Source organism: Tiliqua scincoides, chromosome 4 (assembly GCF_035046505.1).
Source record: "Tiliqua scincoides isolate rTilSci1 chromosome 4, rTilSci1.hap2, whole genome shotgun sequence".
NCBI classification, from domain to species: Eukaryota; Metazoa; Chordata; class Lepidosauria; order Squamata; family Scincidae; genus Tiliqua; species Tiliqua scincoides.
In genome coordinates, this window is record NC_089824.1 from 54,263,826 (window position 1) to 54,283,960 (window position 20,135).

General features: G+C 43.1%; 1 protein-coding gene across 1 annotated transcript in view; it reads left to right on the plus strand.

Moving 5' to 3' along the window:
* Window positions 1-626: 626 nt before the first annotated feature.
* Window positions 627-20,135, plus strand: part of OSBPL1A (oxysterol binding protein like 1A) — a 98,671-nt gene continuing 79,162 nt past the window's right edge. Inside the window, exons 1-3 of the mRNA XM_066623449.1 lie at window positions 627-703; window positions 13,992-14,114; window positions 16,986-17,071. Coding sequence (XP_066479546.1) covers window positions 13,994-14,114; window positions 16,986-17,071 — 207 coding nt within the window. The 5' untranslated portion in view covers window positions 627-703; window positions 13,992-13,993. The remainder of the gene's footprint in view (window positions 704-13,991; window positions 14,115-16,985; window positions 17,072-20,135) is intronic.

Consider the following 20,135-nt stretch of genomic DNA (forward strand, 5'->3'; position numbering starts at 1 on the left):
GGGAGTAAGTCCCATTGAACACAGTAGGACTTACTTCTGAGTAGACCTGGTTAGGCTTGTGGCCTGAGAAACACTGATTTATGCTGAATTGGACCATCCAGAGGGCCCAATCCTATCCACACTTCCCAGAGAGTAAGTCCCATTGAACACAATGAGGCTTACTTCTGAGTAGACCTACACAGGACTGGGCTCTGAGACTGCAGTCCTAGCTACACTCTCCTGGGAGTAAGCCCCACTGACTACAGTGAGACTTACTTCTGAGTAGACCTGCATAGGACTGGGCTGTGAGGATGCCATCCTAGCCACACTTCCCTGTACCTCCAGTGGCTACAATGGAGCTTCCTTCTAAGCAGTCAGGTATAGGCTTGGGCTCTAACTCGGCCTCTTAGGATCAGAGCGAGGCGCAGGAGACACTCCTGGAAACCCTCCCCTGCTCCGCCACGGGGAGGAGCGCCACCTTCGCCACCCTCTCCCGACCGGCTCCCTCTGGGGCTCATCCCAGCCCTGGCAGCGCGGCGGAGGAGTGGCTTGGAGGCGCTCCTGGCGAGCACCAGCAGGCAGTCACGTGCGACGGGCCGCGCTATAAAAGGACGGGAGGGGCGGAGCACGGGGAGAGTGAGCGGCTGCGGTTTCGTAGAGGGCTCCTGTGTTGGTCGAACGGAGTTGCTGCCCGCCTGGTGTTGCAGCGCAGCCGTCGCCAGAGGTTGGTTGGGTGAGCGAGCGATTGAGCGATTGCGCGCAGGGGAGGCGCACCAGGAGAGGAGCGCTGCTGCTGCTGCTGAGCGGGGTCCGCGGAGCTTGAGAAGGGCGCTGCTTCTTGGGGGGGGGGGGGAGCTCGTCTTGTCTCTTGCGCTTCTCCTCGCCCAGGGGGAGAAGGGAACGCCCAGCCCTAGTGGGTAGTGAGAGGGGATCCTGGGGCCAAGGGGCTGCGAGTTTCCTACGCCCCTGGGAGTCAGATCCCAAGCCTAGGCATGCCTGCTCAGGAGTAAGAGTCAATGAGGCTTGCTCCCAGGTAGGTGTGGACAGATTGCAGCCTCAGAGCCCAAACCCATGCATGTCTACTCAGGAGTAAGTACCGTAAAAGTCAGTGGGGTTTACTCCTAGGTGAGTGTGGATGGGATTGGAGCCTCCGTCTCTTTGAACTTGGTGAGAATTGCTCCTGAGTTGACACGCCTGCCGCTGCGTGTGGCAGCTGGTCAAAGTGACAGCCTCGCCAGCTCTCTTCGACTTGCCTGTCCACTTCTGGGCTGTGCATCCCACCAGGGACATGTGGTGGGTAGGGAGGCAGGTGAGGCAGAGCCTCCCCACTAGAGTCCTTCAGAAAGCACCACTGGCACCATGTGAGGTGCCCACACACCCACAACCCACGCATTCTGCCTGCCTGCTCCTCTGCCCTCTCTGCTCTTTGCATGGGTTGTGGGTGCTTGGGTGCCTCACAGGGTGGTGCTTTTTGAAGGACTTTGGTGGGGAGGCTCTGCCTCACCTGCCTCCCCACCCACTGCATGTCCTTGCATCCCATGATAGTGGAGCGTGTTTCCTGGCCTCCTTTAAGACTTCAGTGGGAAACCACAAAAGTCTCTGGCAGACTGTCTAAAAGTGCAAATACTTGTTTATAACTTCTTGTTATAAATTTCTCTGCTCTCCACAAAAAAGTCAGTCATCTTCTATGACTGTCTTTAGCCTTTCATGATAAGTGGACTGAATTGTTTGGAGTGACTACCTTGTGGATGCATAAATGGCAACAGGAAGGTTATCTCATCCTAGGAAAAGCATCACCAACTGAATCTAAATCCAAGAAAGAGTTTTGTGATACCATCACACTTATTGTCACATGAATTTTCACGAACTACGTTCTACATCAAATGGGCTCTACTCCAAAAAGTTTGAAATCTGTAATGTAACACAAAACTTTCTTGGGTTTTGCTGCAACAGATGAAGATGATAACTCCTCTGGGAGTAGTTACCTGCTGAATGCATTTGTCATGCAGCTGCTAAAGGCATATGTGGGCATTACCAGAAAGCAAGGTGGCAAAGCATTACCATTATGTGGGCATTACCAGAAAGCAAGGTGGCAACTTAAAATTTGCAGCTTGTAAACTCATTTAGGATGCTGTTGTACATTTCACAATGAAGTATCTTTAACCCAATGTGGACATTATGTTGTCCATGTGTTTGCCATCATGGACATACAGGCAGCCTGATTTAACAATGGCTGTGCACAGAATGTACACATGAGCTACATGCTGGAATAAATAAATATTTTGTCTCTGAATTTATTCTACATGTTTAATTGTGTGTTTATTGTTGTATGTGTGTAAATGTTGGTCATCCAAACCACATGTGGATATTAGAGCAACTGATATGATTTCTGATTAAGAATATTTGTATATCACTTTTCAACAAAAAATTATCTGACAGTGATTTGCATAGTGAAGCAATGGGGGGGGGGAAGGTCCTTGTTCCAAAGGGGCTCACAGTCATAAAAGGAGACATGAAGAAAATGTCACAAACAGCCACTGAAAAAGATGCTATGCTTAGGATGGTTGCACTCCCTCTGCTAACCACCACTTTAAAAAGTGCTTGCCAATTTGCAGGGTACAGTTCTGTATCCTGTTCTTGTTGCTTCATTACTAATTAACTTTTCTGTGACTGGGTTCCAGCTAACTCCTTACTGTCAGCGGCAACATTTTCCCTGTTGCCTGTCTGCCACCAAAAGAGTCCAAGTTGTAGCCTTCAACAGCTACTTTTCATGTTAATACTCGCCCATCCCCAGTTTCAGGTAGCTGAGGCAAATACAGCAGATGAGTGTTGATCAAGTCCCCATTTCCTTGTTGGGTCTATATTTTCAACTAGTCAGTAGGAAGCAATTGGGAAGCATGCCCTTTGCTGGAACGACAAATCCAAACATAGTGGGATGTGACATTTGGTAACATTGGCATTTTAAGGAAGCAGCATCTCCATGGAGCATTACTAAAATGAATGCACAGAGAATTACATCTCTATCTTGGGGGACCAAACTGTAGTTTCCTGCAATGTATTGAGACTCTGTTAGATGTTGGGTTAACGTATCCATATCTGTTTAATAACATACAAGGCTTCCTCGCTGCTAGATGCAATTGCATGCTGATTTGTTACCTATGATTGACACAACTAAGACTTTCATTTCTTAGATAGTCTTTCGCCATCATGGCTAACACATTTTGAATAGCAAAACCGCCTTGGAAAATGGCATAATTTGGGATAGATCACCTAAAAAAACAGTGTAGGTCTGTAAATAACATTTGACTGGCAAGTATGCCCCCATCAAGGAAGGGAAACTTTGGTAAAAGACTTTCTTCTTTGAGGTCACTGATGTGCCACTAAACTTTTGTGAGCTAATTTGTAAAGCTGATATTATGGATCTAATCTCTGATCTCTTACCTCTGAAATGCAGGAATATCTCTTATCTCTGATATCATATCAGATAATAAAATATCATAAACAAATTCAATTTGTTATTTTTAATATGATACGTTTTCCTATCATATCATATTATTTCATATCATGATACGATATGTTTATTATATCAGTTTGTTTATGATATTTTCACCCTGCATTTCCCCTCCCAATGGAGGTGTTCAAGGTGGCTAGAATTAGTGTCATATAGTTTTCCACATTTAGTATTTCACTACATGAGTACTTCTGGACAACTGTGTACTGTTCTGTATAATAACAATAACAGGTATTTATATACCGCCTTTCTTGGTCTTTATTCAAGACTTTATTCAAGGCGGTTTACATAGGCAGGCTTTATTTAAATCCCTTATTAAATAGGGATTTTTACAATTTGAAAGAAGGTTCTTTCTTTCAAGAATCACTACATTCAGGTGTTTCATTCCGATCTGGCTTCACATTCTGGCCTCCATCCTCCCACGCTCAGAGCAGATGGAATTGCTCGGCTTCAGCTTGTCAGCTGCTCCAAGGTTGCACGGTGCCGGTGGCCTCGAACTGGCGACCTTGTGGATGTTATCTTCAGGCAGACGGAGGCTCTACCCTCTAGACCAGACCTCCTGCCTTCTGTATACCTCATCTTGAAAAGAAAACCATGGGAATGGAAGAGGTGTAGAAGGGATTGACAAAATGATCATGAGGTTGAGCATCTTTCCTGTAAAGAGGAGAGAACAATTTAATAAAATTGATTGAGTACAATTTCAGGACAGACAGTACCCTTCACACAATGTATAATTAATGGAATTCACTGCTGCGAGGTGTGGTGATGGCCACTGGCTTAGATGGCTTTAAAAGATGTCAAGTTCACAAAGAGGAGTCTGTCAATAGCTATTAGTCATAAAGGATATATGGAGCGACATGTTCAGAAAGAAATGACTTTACTGATTACAAAGAAACAGAAAATGTGGAAGGACTGTTAACTTCCATGCCTTCTGGGTTTCTAGAGGAATCTGGCAGATCACTTTTGGAAACTGGATATAGGGCTACATAGTTCTGTGGTCTGATCAGCAAGCTTCTTTTTTGGAAAAGTAGTGATTAACCCTTGATTATGAGTGGTGCAGTTGCTAATGGAGATCATGTTCCTCTTAACAAGAGTTAAGTGAATAAAACAATCATATCTATGCCAAAATATAATGCCATATCTGTTGGAGTTTTTACCTGCAACTAGTCCTAGTGGGGTGTAGTTTGATTGTGCCCAGTTGAAGACTTGAGGTGAGCACAGTATGAGAGAATCTTCTACAGGTTTCCAAATTCTACATGGCAAGTACGTGAGATGACAGTGATGCAAGTATTCAAATATATCAATTAGTAATAAAGTGAGACTTCTGGCATCCTGGTGGCTAGTGTAGAAAATTGTACTCTTGGGAAGATAATTCTTGGCTGTCTTGGGGGAAGGATTCTGTTTTGGAAAGTTGAACCTGTGTGCTTACATTTTCAGTGTTGGCATAGTAGATTTGGTGAAAAAGACAACACAGGGCACAATCCTAACCCCTTATGTCAGTGCTTTTCAGTACTGACATAAGGGCAATGCAGCCCTGAGGAAAAGGAACAAACATTCCTTTACGTTGAGGAAGCCTCTGTGAGTGCCACCCAACTGCAGGATGCAGCACACACCCCATTGGCACCACTATGCAAGTGCTGGGAAGCACTGACATAAGGGGTTAGGATTGCGCCCACAGAAAGTTCTGTCACTTTGGTGAGAAAGTACACAAACAATTTGAAATTGGACAAGACCAGAATTCCAAATTAACAGAAATCGGCTCATTAGAAAAATAATCCCTTGGAAAATGCACAGCGCCTTATGGCAGTGGTTCCCAAACTTTTTCCAACTGGTGGCTCCCTTGATCTACTGGGCCATTGGCAGCAGCTTCCCATTAGAGCTACAGTGCAATACAGGGCTGCAGGCTTCTCATGAGGATTCCGTGGCTCCCCTAACTGGTTTCCGCAGCTTCCCAGGGGGCCACGACTCAACAGTTTGGGAACTCTTTCCTTATGGAAAGAAGATTGAGCGGGTAGGAGAGGTGATTGGGAAGGCTGACAAGTTTTTGAAAGAAATAATGGAAGCATAACAGAAAATGCTTTCTCTTCACAGAGAAAGATGGGGAACAAGTAGTATAAAATAGCGTTAAAAAAATTGAATACTTGCAGGAATTACTTAGCAGTTGTAACCAATACAAGAATGAGAGTTTATTGGAGCTCCCTTACTTAAGATAATTCAGCCTCAGAACTTCCAAGAAACAAACATGCCAAGTCATATGTCCATAGATGGCATTCATGCCCATTCCCAGCATTCTGGAACATTTCCCACCTTGTTCCAGCCAGGCCCAGCAGCCCCTGTTAGCCTGCACTTCAAGTTAAGACCTCATAGTATTGAATAGTGTACTGCTAATGACATTTTTCATTGGTAGTAGTGGACTTAAGAACAAAACAACTTACAAACAGAACCCTGGAATCCAATCTTAAATACTGGAACTTCTGTAATGTGAGAATCTTGTTCCACATGACACTCAAAAAGAATTTGAGAAATATAACCACAGGACTGTTCCTATGAGCACAGGATTGTAGCTTTAAGGATCAAACTCCACTGAAATAAGTGGGACTTGAGTAAAACAGCTTAGAATTGTGCTGGCTGTAAAACAATACTGTAAGCATTCATTCAGATGACTACTACTTCATGCAATGGTTATTCTTCCCTTGCAGCTGTAACCAATACAAAAAGTCAAGAACTTTTTCTCTATGTAGGATCTCTGTTTCAGGAATACATATGATCTTAGCACTAAACTGCAAATAACTGTTTGAGTGGGAAGAATTGGATTTACATTTTATATGTAATGTAAGAAATTCAGCTACCTGGAATGTACAAACCAGCATTTGATTGCATGTCTTTTTGATGGCCAATGGTTAAAATAACAGCAATGAATTGAAACAAAACAGAGCCAACGTAAATATGAAGGTTGCTGGCAATGGCAATTGGACATCTTGCACCCGTCCAATGCTGTCATATGATCTGTATTATTTCTTACGTGGTATTTATTTGATTGGGGAGGGAGGGAGGGAGGAACTTTTTAAGCATGTAGGAAGCGTAATGTGTTCTCCTGTATCACCAGAGTTTAGCAGCCACATAGTGGTCCCAAAAGGCTCCTCAAAAATCATGTAATGTATTTTTAAAAACTGACTTTTAAAAATGACACATTGATATTGCTCTTTAGTCATTTTTTTTCCTCTCTGCATCTACATCTAGAAGTTCTAGCATTAGATTTTTTTTTAGGCATGAAGCTGAGACAAACTGGATTTTACCAGCCTCCTGTGGGCCAGATCTAGGTTCTTGGGGTGAGAGAGAGAGCTGCATGTGACTCGCTTGTGGGCTACATGTTACTTGCTCTTAGTTTAGTGAACAGTCAGTTGACAGCTGCTGCAGATTTAATCTTATTAGTTTGTTGAACTCTTCCCCCTTCGCCATTTCCCTAAACCAAATCTTCCTCCCCTCCCTCTGCTGCTGTTTGTATCAAACATACAGGTACTCCCAAAATGCAAACTGTTTTTGGGTGAGTGAATGTGGATTTGACTAAGGAAACTAGCATGGAAAGAAATTTTAAAGCCTTCTTTCCTACTCTATATCACAACCCTGATCTGACTTGGCTCTCCTTTAGTGTTAAAAACAAAATTCACTGAAGAGATGTGCTTACAACTGGACTTGCCTCCATTTCACCAAAACAAGCTATGCTGGGAATAGCATAGTTAACTAACCATAAACGTTAGTGGTTTTCCTTTGTACCATTTTCCCCACTTTAAATGGTCTTTTCTTCATAGTGCCAGTTTGTCCCCAAAGCAATATAGGTGATCTGAGAAAAATCTCCCCATAACTAAAGCGGCAGTTGCCAGTGCTATTGGAGGAACTTCTTGTATCAATTCCTCTTCTGGGAAGATTTCTCAAGTAATGACTACTGTTACTTAGTGGAGAGAATGAAGGCAAAAAGATGAGGTGAAATTAATGAGAAGTTCATCAATTTCACCTCCTTTTTACTTTAAATCTGTAATGAGACTGGTAACAGGAGCAATGGAAAACTTTGGTCCATCCCGTCCCCCTGGAAAAGCAGTGTGTCTTTGTAGATGTTAGAGCAATGTTGCAACCAGTGTACCTCTCAATTTGAAAACAAGTGAATTGACAAGCTTTTTATGCTTCAGATTCATGGCTAAAACAGGTTGAGTTAAATCAATCAATTTCTTGCCTCTATAACCTGAATTTGCCCTGAAACAGTCATAAGACTTTGCAAAAGGGTGATCATGGACCAGGTAATGCTACAAGGATGGACAGGTTGATCATATTCACCATGTGTGTCACAGACATGTCAAACCTAGTCATACAGTCGTGTGGTATCAGTTCAGACCCCTCCATCCTTTCTTCTTTTTTGCCACTCATGCCTGGAACCCTGTGTGAAAGGTATTAGGGGACAGTGCTAAATACTGCATAGAAAAGGTGGGGTACTGAAGGAACTAAAAAAGGAGGTATCGCCTGTGGCACTGTCCCCTAGTATCTTTAATCTCTAGTTTATATACAAGAAATAATTGCATACCCTCTTGATTTACCCTAACACCACTTCCCTCCCCTCCCTCTGTCATCTCCTTTGTGTCTGTTTAGATTGTGAACTCCTAGGGGCAAGGACTTGTCTTCTCTTCTGTTGTAAAACATTGTACATACTGATAGCACTATTTAAATAATCATAATAATGGCACTATCCTTGCAATAGAATCTCTGGCAATTGCTAAGAACAATAGTGTGTTTCCCCCCCCCCCTTTATTTAGTCTTTTAGACCACATATAAGAGGGATGGGGGAAAAAAATGGGCATGCAGCAAATTGGGAGAAATGCCTGGATTCTCAGGAAAAAATGAGGGAGTCAGTGGTGTCTGTACCAAAGAGAAACTGCTGTGGAAGCACCTTATGAAACCAAACATGGGTTATACAACTTCCAGCCTTCCCATGATGCTTTGCCTTCTGTTCTGAAACTTTGAATTAAATGATGTCTTTTAGTACAGCCTGTGCCTTAGGGCGCACTCCCAGTTCTGAGATAATGACTGAGATCATGGAAAGTATCCTGGGGGAAATGCCTATCTTCGCACTATCTCTCCCTTTCCCCATTCAAACATGGTGCTGCCTGTGAGAAACGCATCAACTGTGCAACTTGTGCTGCTCAGATGATCCACCATGTCAATTATAGCTGTCCTGTGGACAAACAGCAGAACAGAACTGACTGAAGCACCATATGTGCCTGAGTTAGAATGATCACATGTTAAAATGATCACAAGAACCATATCACAATACTTTAAATTGGGAACCTGTAGGCATATCCTAAAATAAAAGAACCACCAAAATATCCATTCACTCACAGCCTGATCTTAATTGTTGACTCAGCTAAGTTGCATTTAATTAGTCTCCAACTTCCAGTCTCGATTGCGTAAGCATGTCAGTTTCAAGCACTTCTCAGAACCTTTTTGACTAAAGGCCTGTTGTCATGCTTTCACCTACATTAAACTTCAGTCAAATGAGTTTGATCTTTCAGAATTCTGCAGGAAAAGTAATCTGAATGGTAATCCTCTTAAAAAAATAAAGCAAAAAAAGTGTTTCTCAGGATAGTGTGGTTTGTAGCATCCAATGAGAATTTAATTTTAGCTTATAAATTGAAACAGAGTTGTGCAGAACAAGTTCAACTTGCTCAGCAGGTTGTTGAATGTAATAGTGGGGGGAGAATAGAACCTTACTACAGCATTACTGTCTGAAAAGGCTGAGCAAAGTAACTGGAAATATTGCTTCTTGGCTTCAGATGAGAATTGGGGAACTCTGGTAAACAGAATTGACTTGTGTTAGAAAATATGCTGTCATGAGAGAATAAAAACATGCATCTGAAACAAGCAATGCAAATAGAAGGGAAGGCTGTTTAATTCATGTGAAATCCATCCTGTTATGTAAAGGAAAGCTCAATAGTAGGCTTCATTTAAAACATGACTATTTAATCATTGTGAGTCTGAAGCATGATATTCTGTCAATGAATGATCTCTAGGACAAGGTGTAAGACCCATCAGGGTCTACTATATCTCAGGCTTCTATGTTGACTGTTCAGCACAGAACTTGCTGAATGTGCTTGATTCCTTGTCTTTCAGGGTTAAAAACCATTCAAACACTATGCTTTTTTGATAGGTAATGGTACACCTTTGTTTGTGACTTGACAGAAAAGAGTTTTGAACTGCTTCCTGGTGGTTGCAGAACCAACATCGTCTTGGTTGTGCAGAAACCCTGAACTCCCAAGCACTGAAGATAAAGTCAATTTGAGCTGTGTTGGAACAATGTATAGGGACACTCTGTGCAAACATAATCAAACATTGACACAGCTCCCAAAGAACTTTAAAAAAAAAAAAAAGGTAGAGTCATAGTAATCTAGGGCCTGCATACTGTTTTGTAGCCATTCTTGGTTTCTCCCCCTTCCCACCCATGTGTTTGTAGATATTGTCCATTTTTAACTAGAGACCCTCTGTCTGCTACTAAGTTCCATTTATAGTCAGTAGCTTATGATTAAGGCAGTGTTTCTCAAACTCTGGGTTGGGACCCACTAGGTGGGTCATGAGCCAATTTAAGGTGGGTCCCCATTCATTTTAATATTTTATTTTTAATAGATTTGATGCTACCATGGCGTGGGACTGCATTTGGGGAAATGTTCCAGATGTATATTCTTCTAACAATGATAGTAAATGGAACTTACTCCTGATTAAGTGTGGGTAGGATTGCAGCCTAGGATTGTTAAGAATTATCCTGCTTAATGATGTCACTTATGGTCATGACATCACTTCCAGTGGGTCATGACAGATTCTCATTCAAAAAAGTGGGTCCCAGTGCTAAATGTGTGAGAACCACTGGATTAAGGTATTTAACTTTGCTGTGCTTACTCAAGTCACTCTATAGAAACCACAAGGATGCTCATGGCTTTTCTTCTCCATAGGGACAAGAAGCAACTTTTAGACTCCCTCCCTGCCCCTTTCTTTAAGGTAGATTTCAGTGACTACCGCATTAGTTCATTGGGAGTTCTTAGAAATTCAGTCTAGTGGCAGATTTGATGAGTGGAGTCAGCAATAGGCAAAGGAGGGTGGAGTTGGGGAAGTTCTGGAAAGGAGAATAAGGCTGCAATGTTATACATACTTATCTGGGAGTGTGTCCCATTGAACTCAGTAAGGCATACTTCTGAGTAAACATGCAAGAGATTGCACTGTAAGTTTTAGAAGAGTCAGGGAGTTTAACTTTTTGCCCAACCCAGCAGGGCTTTTGTGCACTAGTCCAGCATCCTGCTTCCTACTGTCCTGCCAGATGCTTCCAGGGAGCCCAGAAGCAGGACATAATACATGAAGGTAACAGCACCTCATTCCCCCCTCCCTCCCCCCCCCTGCAAAATGGTATTCTGGGTATGCTGTCAAAGATTTAAAGAGATGCTTCTCTTTTAGGGCCATTCATAATACATGGCTTTGCTAACTGCTTTTCTTTGCAACAACAATTTGGTTACTAGCTGTAGTAAGTTCTTTAGAATTGGGAAATTGCTTTCTCAGATCTGTCTGCCTTATCTCACTTGAAATCTGCGTGTTGTGAATATGTAAAGAGTGGTTTGTTCTGTCTGTTTTGTGTCTTCAGCCTGTGGTCTGGCTCTATAGGGACATGCCACATCGGCAATGTGGCTGTTCCGTTAAGCATTTTGTGGTGACTTGTATTCTTATCAGAGTCTGGTTTTCCTCCACCTCCCAAACTGCTTGTTTGAGAAAATTTGTTGCTCTCTTGTTTGAAGCGTGGGCATGTCCTCCTGGCATTAGCAAATCTCCCTAAAAAAAAAAAAATGAGCCCTGCTTGTCCAAGTGTAAAGTGTACAGCAATATTTCTTCCTTACTAAGTACAGTATATGACCAGTTCACTTGAGGCACTTAAAGAAATATGAAGTGCATATGTCTGCTCTTTGAACATTTATTGGCTCTCTTCCACAGCTAAGAACTTCAAGTAACACAAAACAAACCTGCTCTCTTAAGTGGCAATAACCCAGTTCATTCTGATTCTACAAACCTTCCTTGGAATGAAGGAAAGCAAGAGTAAACTCTTATGGATGTCACTTAATGTTAGATCTACAGCAATGTCACAAGCTACTCAGCAGTGGCGTCACTAGGATTCACGTCACCCAGTCCTGCGTGTCACCCCATGCAGTGGGTGGGGCAGCGCCCCAGGTGGTGGGCGTGGTGATGTATCATCACCCGGTCCCCACTGGTTTCTTGGCTGTACCTTTTGTTAGAACACAGATATTTCAATGTGGTTTGTTTCATTGCATTCTGCATGAAATTACACATTGTTTGATATATAACAGAATGGTCTTATTCCTCCAAACTCTGATTTTAGTGATTTTGAAAACTTGTGTCTCACACACACAAACCCCATGTCAACTTACTAACACCTTATTGCAGCAGTTCGCAAACTTTTAGCACTGCGACCCACTTTTTAGAATGACAATCTGTCCAGGACCCATTGGAAGTGATGTCATGGTCAGAATTTTTTTCACATTTTTGTACCGCCCTTCCTCCAAAGAGCTCAGGGCGGTGTACACAACTGCTCCTCTCCTTCTTGTCCTCACAACAACCCTGTGAGGTAGGTGAGGCTGAGAGAAAGTGACTGGCCCAAGGTCACCCAGGAAGCTTCATGGCTAAGGGAGGATTTGAACCTGGATCGTCCAGGTCTAAGTCCACCACCCAAACCACTACACCACCCTGGCTCTCAAGAAGTGACATCATCAAGCAAATTAAAATAAATAATTATAAATAATTAAATTAAAAGAAAAGAAATAATTAAATAAGGGGGATCCAGTCCTGTTCCACCAAGTGAATCTACTCTGTAGTAAGTCCCATAGTGGTCAATGGGGCTTACTCTCAGGAAAGTGTGGGTAGGATTTCAGCCTGTGAGCCCAATCCTATGCATGTCTACTCTGAAGTAAGTCCCATAGTGGTCAATGGAACTTACTCTGTAGTCTGCCTGCAATAACCCCCCCCCCCCAAAAAGAATCAGTGAGATCTTCAGCCCTCCCCAGTGCCCAGTTTAAAGTTCTGAATAAAGACCCCCCTGGCTTTGCAAGTGCAAAATAGAAAACCTCCCCTTACCAGTTGAAGCCTCTTTTGGGGGGGGGCTGCCTTCTGGAGCAGCTCCTTCGGATCAGGACCATTCTGGTGTCCTCACATTCCCCTTTGCCTGACCTGACCACCAACCAAGGCTTGTCTGCCTACTCTTGAGTTAACGCGGCGTGAGGCTGCTTTACTTTCCATAGGGCTCAATAGGGCAACTGGGAGGCCGGGACCTCCTTCTCAGGTGTTTTGGGGGCTGCATTCATTGGATCAGGACCATTCTGATGTCCTTGGAGTCCTCTCAGCCTGCCCTTTCCAATGGACTAATGCAAGTTTGCCTACTCATGAGTAAACGCAGCCACATGGCTTCGGTTCAATAGACTCGCAGCTGGGAGAGAGGCAGAGGCCTCCTTCTTGTGTTTTTTGGGGCTGCATTCATTGGATCGTTGGATTCCTCTCAGCCTGCCCTTTTCGATGGACTATGCCAAGTATGCCTACTTGTGAGTAAATGCGCAATACGGCTCACTTTGACTTTCGATAGGGCTCCATGCATTTTTTCTTTCCGGTTTTTTGGCCATAACTTTTGACGGAAAGGGGCTATTTCAATTCTGATTTTTGCATTCCATTCCGTTGGAATGTCTGCATCCAACAGTGTATGGCATGACAGGGTAGCTCCTGAAGCCATGATTTTAGCATGTCACCCCCCTGGTGTGTCACCCAGTGCGGCCTGCACCCCCTAGGAATGCCACTGCTACTCAGATACCTGAATGTACAGTGTCTAAATACTAGTTTCAATAGGCAGAAAAATAATTCTTAGCTTACATTGGTAACAAATGTTTGTTAGCAACATTCCAGGTCAAATTCCCAAAATGAGTTAGGTTCATGGGGATATATGTCCTACTACGTGACTCGAGCAAATCTTTGATATTCTTTGTGTGTGTGTGTGTGTGTGGGGGGGGTACTATTGACCAGGGGTAGCCCAGATTATTGAATAAATATTTGTTTTGAGGACATTTGCATAACTGGTTCAACTGGTTTTACTAGGCAAAGTTGGTCAAAGTGTGGGGACATACCACCAGTAAAATTATTTGTATCAGCTATTCAGAAAACAGGTGACGCCCAAAGTGTTGTGCACAAACCTTCTACAAACCCACTAGGGCATCTTATGGTTCCTCTTATGCGCTTCGTTAGAAGTCAAGGGACTATATAATAGCCTCCAAAGGAAAAACGAAACTGTATCCTGTAAGTGAAATTGGGTAAGCTGTGGTGTCTAGAGCAGTCTCTGTTCCCAGCTAACAGAAGTAGGTACTGGCTCATTGCTTTTGTTTATGCTGGTCCAAGTAATTAATAATTTATTTATGTATCTTACTAGAGATGAGCACAGAAGCAGAACAGCAGCTTCTTCATAATGCTAGAAATGGGAATTTAGAAGAGGTCAGGCAACTGTTGGAAACCATGGACAAAGGAGATGTTAACTTTAACATCAACTGCAAAGGTTGGTATGATTAACCTTTTGTGTAATATCTGGTAGCCTATTTCATTGTTTATAAAAGTGGTGATGGCAAGACTCCATTGTTCATTTGGAACCAATGTTGTACAGTGTGCCTGGAAGCTGCTCAAAAATAGACTAGAGTAATAATCTAAGTGCAGACGTTGCACAAAGTTGGAATTAAACCATGATGTTGCACAATGTCCCTTGTCCTTCACATGGACAAGAGGAGGATAATTCTACTTCCTATTGTGAACTGTAATGAGCCAGAATTGGCCATGTTGTGTGAGCTAGCTGATCCTTGCTTGTTCTAACCAGAGTTTTGCCTAACCAGTCATGACCAGAAGCCATGATTTATCTCTGTATCAAATTGTGGCTTGTTTTGGGGGGGGGGGGGGACGGACCTCTGATTAGAACAAGCCAGGATTGGCTGGTCACTTGTCAGGCTGATTTCTAGCTTGTTACAAGCCACAATAGCTCCTTTGTGTTCCATTTAAATAAAACTGGAAGTTCCATACTACCCAGTTCACAGAAACTGTGCAATGGAGCATGGTAAGAGTGGTTTTTAGCATGATATGGCAGAGGTGGAAGCAGCAGATCCAGGACAATTTATGTCAATTGCATCTTAAGGAAGATGGCCACAGCGCCAACTGTCTGCCAAGTTATAAAGATTTGACGAAATGCCTTGATTGTGATCTACTCTTTCAAATACAAGTGCTTTTAGCCTATCTTCCTTGCTGCTATCACAGTGTCCTTGCTGAGATGATAAATCTGTGTCTGCACCTGCATTTCTCAAATTGTGGGTCAGGACCCACCTAGTGGGTCCTGAGCTAATTTCTGATGGGTTCCCATTCATTTCAATGTGTATTTTATTTTTAGTAGACTTGATGCTGCCATGGTATGTGACTGCATTTGGGGAAATGTTACAGATCTATACTTTTAACATGCAACTATGTATATGCTTTTAACAATGATAGTCAATGAGGTTTACTCCTGGGTAAGTGGATAGGATTGCGGCCTTTGGGATGTTTGGGGAATTTTTTTTTAAACAAATCAGCAACTGATTGGGACGGTTAGGAGGGTTCATCCTTGTTTTTAAATAGATTTTTAAACTTCTGCTTATTGTAAATTTCTGATTACTTAGTTACTTAATTGATTTGGTTTTGTTGTATGGGGGTGTTAAAAATTTTCCTGCTTGATGATATCACGTCTGACCATGACATCACTTCCAGGTTAATTATATCACTTCCGGTGGGACCCAGCAGATTGAAATTTTAAAAAGTGGGTCCTAGTGCTAAAAAGTTCGAGATCCACTAGACCAAGCTACTTCTGACTTGAATGCTACTCCACATAAAATAATTCTCTGCAGGTTGAAAAATGGCATGTTGTGAAGAAGGTTAGGCCAGAATCCTTTCCACTTGTATTTTGTTTTCTGTATTGAGAATTTTTTTTCTGTTTTGGATGAAGGGGCATTCCATAAATGCAAGTCCCCTCTGTCTGAAGTGGTGCAGCCTAGACATCTTGATGGGATTTAGACCTTACATGCAGGATATAGGAGAAATATCCTATTGTGTAGCAATGATAGGGGTAGTCTCAATTCTTGGCACACGGGCATTAATTAAATATGTTACTTTTATCTTCACTTAAAACAAGTAAACAACTCTAGTCTTGTGTATACATACAAGAAAATAATCCTGTGTATCTCTTCTTAGAATCTTACCTTTTCTTCCTGTTGGCCAGTTTTTGCCTATTTTTGTGACAGCTTGCTACATAAACATATCTGAATTATAGTATCCTGAATAATCTCATGCTGACTGTGAATCTTTACTTGAAACTCTTTACTCCTTTGTACTTTGCAATAAAGTCTGCATCCTAAAGGGCATCAGGACAGCACAAGGAAATATCAGCATACAGAAGCTTCTTAAACAATATATATGGCAATTTAGTTTTCATTGGATACCAATGAAAACAGAGTTGGTGGGGAGACATGAAAGAGTAGTTGCTAATTTAAAGTAAGTTTTTCTAGGTTGACAGAAGGAATGTTCATAGTCTGGTGACAAAAGTAGCTTGCATTCTGTGGATGATGGGGAATCTCCTTTCTCTCTAGACCAGACGTTCCCAAACGCCTACTAGGTAATAGGGAACCTCATAAGTCCTGTGGGGGCGGGGCAGAATGGGAGTAAGGGAGAAAGCTCCAATGGCGCCGCAGCAGTTGCAGCACCGCAGGGTCCCTGAAGTATTTGAGTGTACCGGGGGGGGGGGGCTGCTGAAGCATCCATGAGGGTCCTGGAGGCTTGCAACCCCTTCCACGGCCCCCTCCATGCAGCTGCACAGAGCTCCAGTTGCCTAATGGAGCTCACTTCTGGTTTGTGCGAGTGAACACAATTGGAGCTCTGTGCAGCTGCCTGGAGGAGGCTGCGAGCCCCCAGGATCCTCGTGGATGCTTCAGCAGCCCCCCCGGCACACTCAAATATTGCTGAGACCCCGTGGCGCTGTGTCCACTGCAGCACCATTAGGGACCCTGTTACTGGGCCAGTCCTGGACCACCACTCCGGCCAGGTTACATACTCAGTGGTGGGTCGTGAGTCAGTTTGGGAATCATTGTGCTAGACTAGTGGCTTATTAGAGATAATCTTTTCATAACAAGAACTGGGGTGGATATGGAAAGCTACATATGTGAAGAACATATGCACCTACTAAACAGGGAGCATGTCTGAACATCCCATTTAATTATCATGTAATTGGTCATTATTTTTTTTTAAGTTCTGCAGAAAGCTGTGAGAGTTTCAGGTAATTACCATTCTTTGATGAAATTTGGCTTTTGATATTGTTTCCATTGTCATATCCTAATTTGTCATACTTGTGTTGTACCTGTAGGCAGAAGCAAGTCTAACTTGGGCTGGACACCTCTTCACCTTGCTTGTTATTTTGGACATACCAGTGTAGTCAAGGATCTGCTGATGGTATAACTTTTGTGTTTTGTTTTGTTCTGTGTGGATTAATATTTTTGTTAAATATTAAATACGTTAAATACAGAGTAGGATTTTTTTCAAGAGGCTTCCTAGTTAAGCATCGAAAATCTAAAAATACTGAAGTCTTTCTCTTGAATTTGCCAGAAGTTTAGAGAGATGACTTGCTTGTTGCTTGTAAACTTCCCAGAGGCAATTGGTGGATCACAGTGTTCACCAAGATACTGAAGCAGATGGGTCTTTGGTGATCCAGCAGGTCATTCCTAGTGTTTTTAGTGTCAGTATAGGATTTCAGTGACATATACATACACATACAGTGGGCCCTCCTTATCCACAGGCTCAGCATCCACAGATCTAAATATCTGCAGATACTGAGCCCATGGCTGGAGGGTCTCAGAGTGGTGGCATAGCGGGAGGGGGGTGGAGCACTTAGCCTCTCAGGGAGGTGGGCGAGCGGCCCCTCCCTTCGGAGCCATTCCCAGCAGGGGGGGAAACAGAGCTGTACAGCTCCGTTTTCCCCGCCGCTGCCGGGAATTGCTCTGAAGGGAGGGGCCGCTCACCCACCTCCCTGACAGGCTAAGCGCTTCGCCCTTCCTCCAGCTACGCCACTGCCTCAGAGAACCTCCCAGATGTGACCAGAAGGTACTTTCCATTCAGGCCAGTGACTTCCAGTCACATTTGGAAGTATTCTGAGGCATGGTGAGGCTGTGCACCACCTAAGTAAGTAGTTGTGGTGCCATGTGGGCCCTGTGCAGAGTTCATTATCCATGGAATTCGGTATCCACGGGAAGTTCTGGAATGGATCCCCCAAGGATACCGAGGTCCCACTGTAAATGACCTCTACTGTGCTGTGCTGGTACAGAACATGCTGATTCGAACAACAGCTTCTTTTATTGGATTTGGGAAGGATCAAGATTTAACCTTCTGTTAACTAATTTGAAGGTAGAAAACTCTGGGTCAGCCCCTTGATCATGATCAGATGAATGGATAGACCATCATTTCTCAACATGTGCTCCTTGGAGTCCTGTGCCTTCCTGAAACCATTGTAAGAAATGGAAAGAACTCCAGTCAGAGACCAAAACATTTGAGAACTGCTGGACTAAACCAATGTAATGGTATAAGCAAAACCCAGTAGGGATCTGGTATGTTCCATCTCAACCATGGTAACCTAGCCAAGGGTCAAACAAACTGGTTCACCATTAACCATTCATGTAGACATGTAAATTACTGAGCTCGAAACAGAGATGCTGCCCATGCTGACTCATCCAAACCAGCACCAAGTTACACATACAGAGGCTTTTTATTAGGGTGACAGGGTCTCGTTAATACACAACAAGTTATAAATAACAGACCACTGCAGCATTGTTGGATGTAGACTGAAAAGACCTGGTTCAAAGCCTCACTCAGCCACAAAGCTTCCTGAGTGACCTAGAGCCAGGGCCTATATTTCAGCCCATTCTACCTCACAGCAGTGTTGTGAAAAAAGTTAACAAATAAAGCAATAACAATAGTGGTGTCTGGCTCTGAAAGATAAGGAGCTGAATGCAAATAAACAGCTTGTTGGCTTGACATGCCAAGATAAACAGCATCTGAGCTATCGACAGCAATCTGGAATAGAAACCAGGCCTCCTGACTAATCTTGAATTCTGTACAGCTCTGTAATTGTTAAACCACATAATCCCATTTAGTTCCACTGCATGTGTAGCTCATTCTGACCTCTTTGCAACTCTTTTCAGAAAGCTGAGCTGAATGAAGCCAAGTTAAAAAAAAAAAAATTGGATTAAGGCAGAAAAAGCGTGGCACACTGGGATTGTAACTTTCCCAGATGCAAAAGGAAACATAGTAAGCTTTAGAACTGAAATCTAGATCAAATTAGGTTGCATTTGACTGTGGACATGGGGAAGAGAGTTTGCCCAAGCTTCTTACTATATATTAAACCTTTACAAAGGATAGTGCAGCATATATCAGGAATAATCTTTACTGTACTGGCTACATTTGCCATTTTAAAGTGTTTAGCCCAAAACTTCTCTTTTATAGTTCCTAAAATTGCCTCCCACTAAGAACATAAGAACAGCCCCATTGGATCAGGACATAGGCCCATCTAGTCTAGCTTCCTGTATCTCACAGCAGCCCCACCAAATGCCCCAGGGAGCACACCAGATAACAAGAGACCTGCATCCTGATGCTCTCCCTTGCATCTGGCATTCTGACATAGCCCATTTCTAAAATCAGGAGGTTGCGCATACACATCTTGGATTGTAACCCGTAATGGATTTTTCCTCCAGAAACTTGTCCAATCCCCTTTTAAAAGCATCCAGGCCAGATGCCGTCACCACATCCTGTGGCAAGGAATTCCACAGACCAACCACACGCTGAGTAAAGAAATATTTTCTTTTGTCTGTCCTAACTCTCCCAACACTCAATTTTAGTGGATGTCCCATGGTTCTGGTGTTATGTGAGAGTGTAAAGTGCATCTCTCTAGCCACTTTATCCTTCCACTGCATAATTTTGTATGTCTCAATCATGTCCCCCCCAAGCGCCTCTTTTCTAGGCTGAAGAGGCCTGAACACCATAGCCTTTCCTCATAAGGAAGGTGCCCCAGCCCAGCAATCATCTTAGTTGCCCTCTTTTGCACCTTTCCCATTTCCACTATATCCTTTTTGAGACGCGGCGACCAGAACTGGACACAATACTCCAGATGTGGCCTTACCATAGATTTGTACAACAGCATTATAATATTAGCCGTTTTGTTCTCAATACCTTTTCTAATGATCCCAAGCATAGAATTGGCCTTCTTTACTGCTGCCGCACATTGGGTCGACACTTTCATCGACCTGTCCACCACCACCCCAAGATCTCTCTCCTGATCTGTCACAGACAGCTCAGAACCCATTAGCCTATATGTGAAGTTTTGATTTTTTGCCCCAATGTGCATGACTTTACATTTACTTATATTGAAACGCATCTGCCATTTTGCTGCCCATTTTGCCAGTCTGGAGAGATCCTTCTGGAGCTCCTCACAATCACTTCTGGTCTTCACCACTCTGAAAAGTTTGGT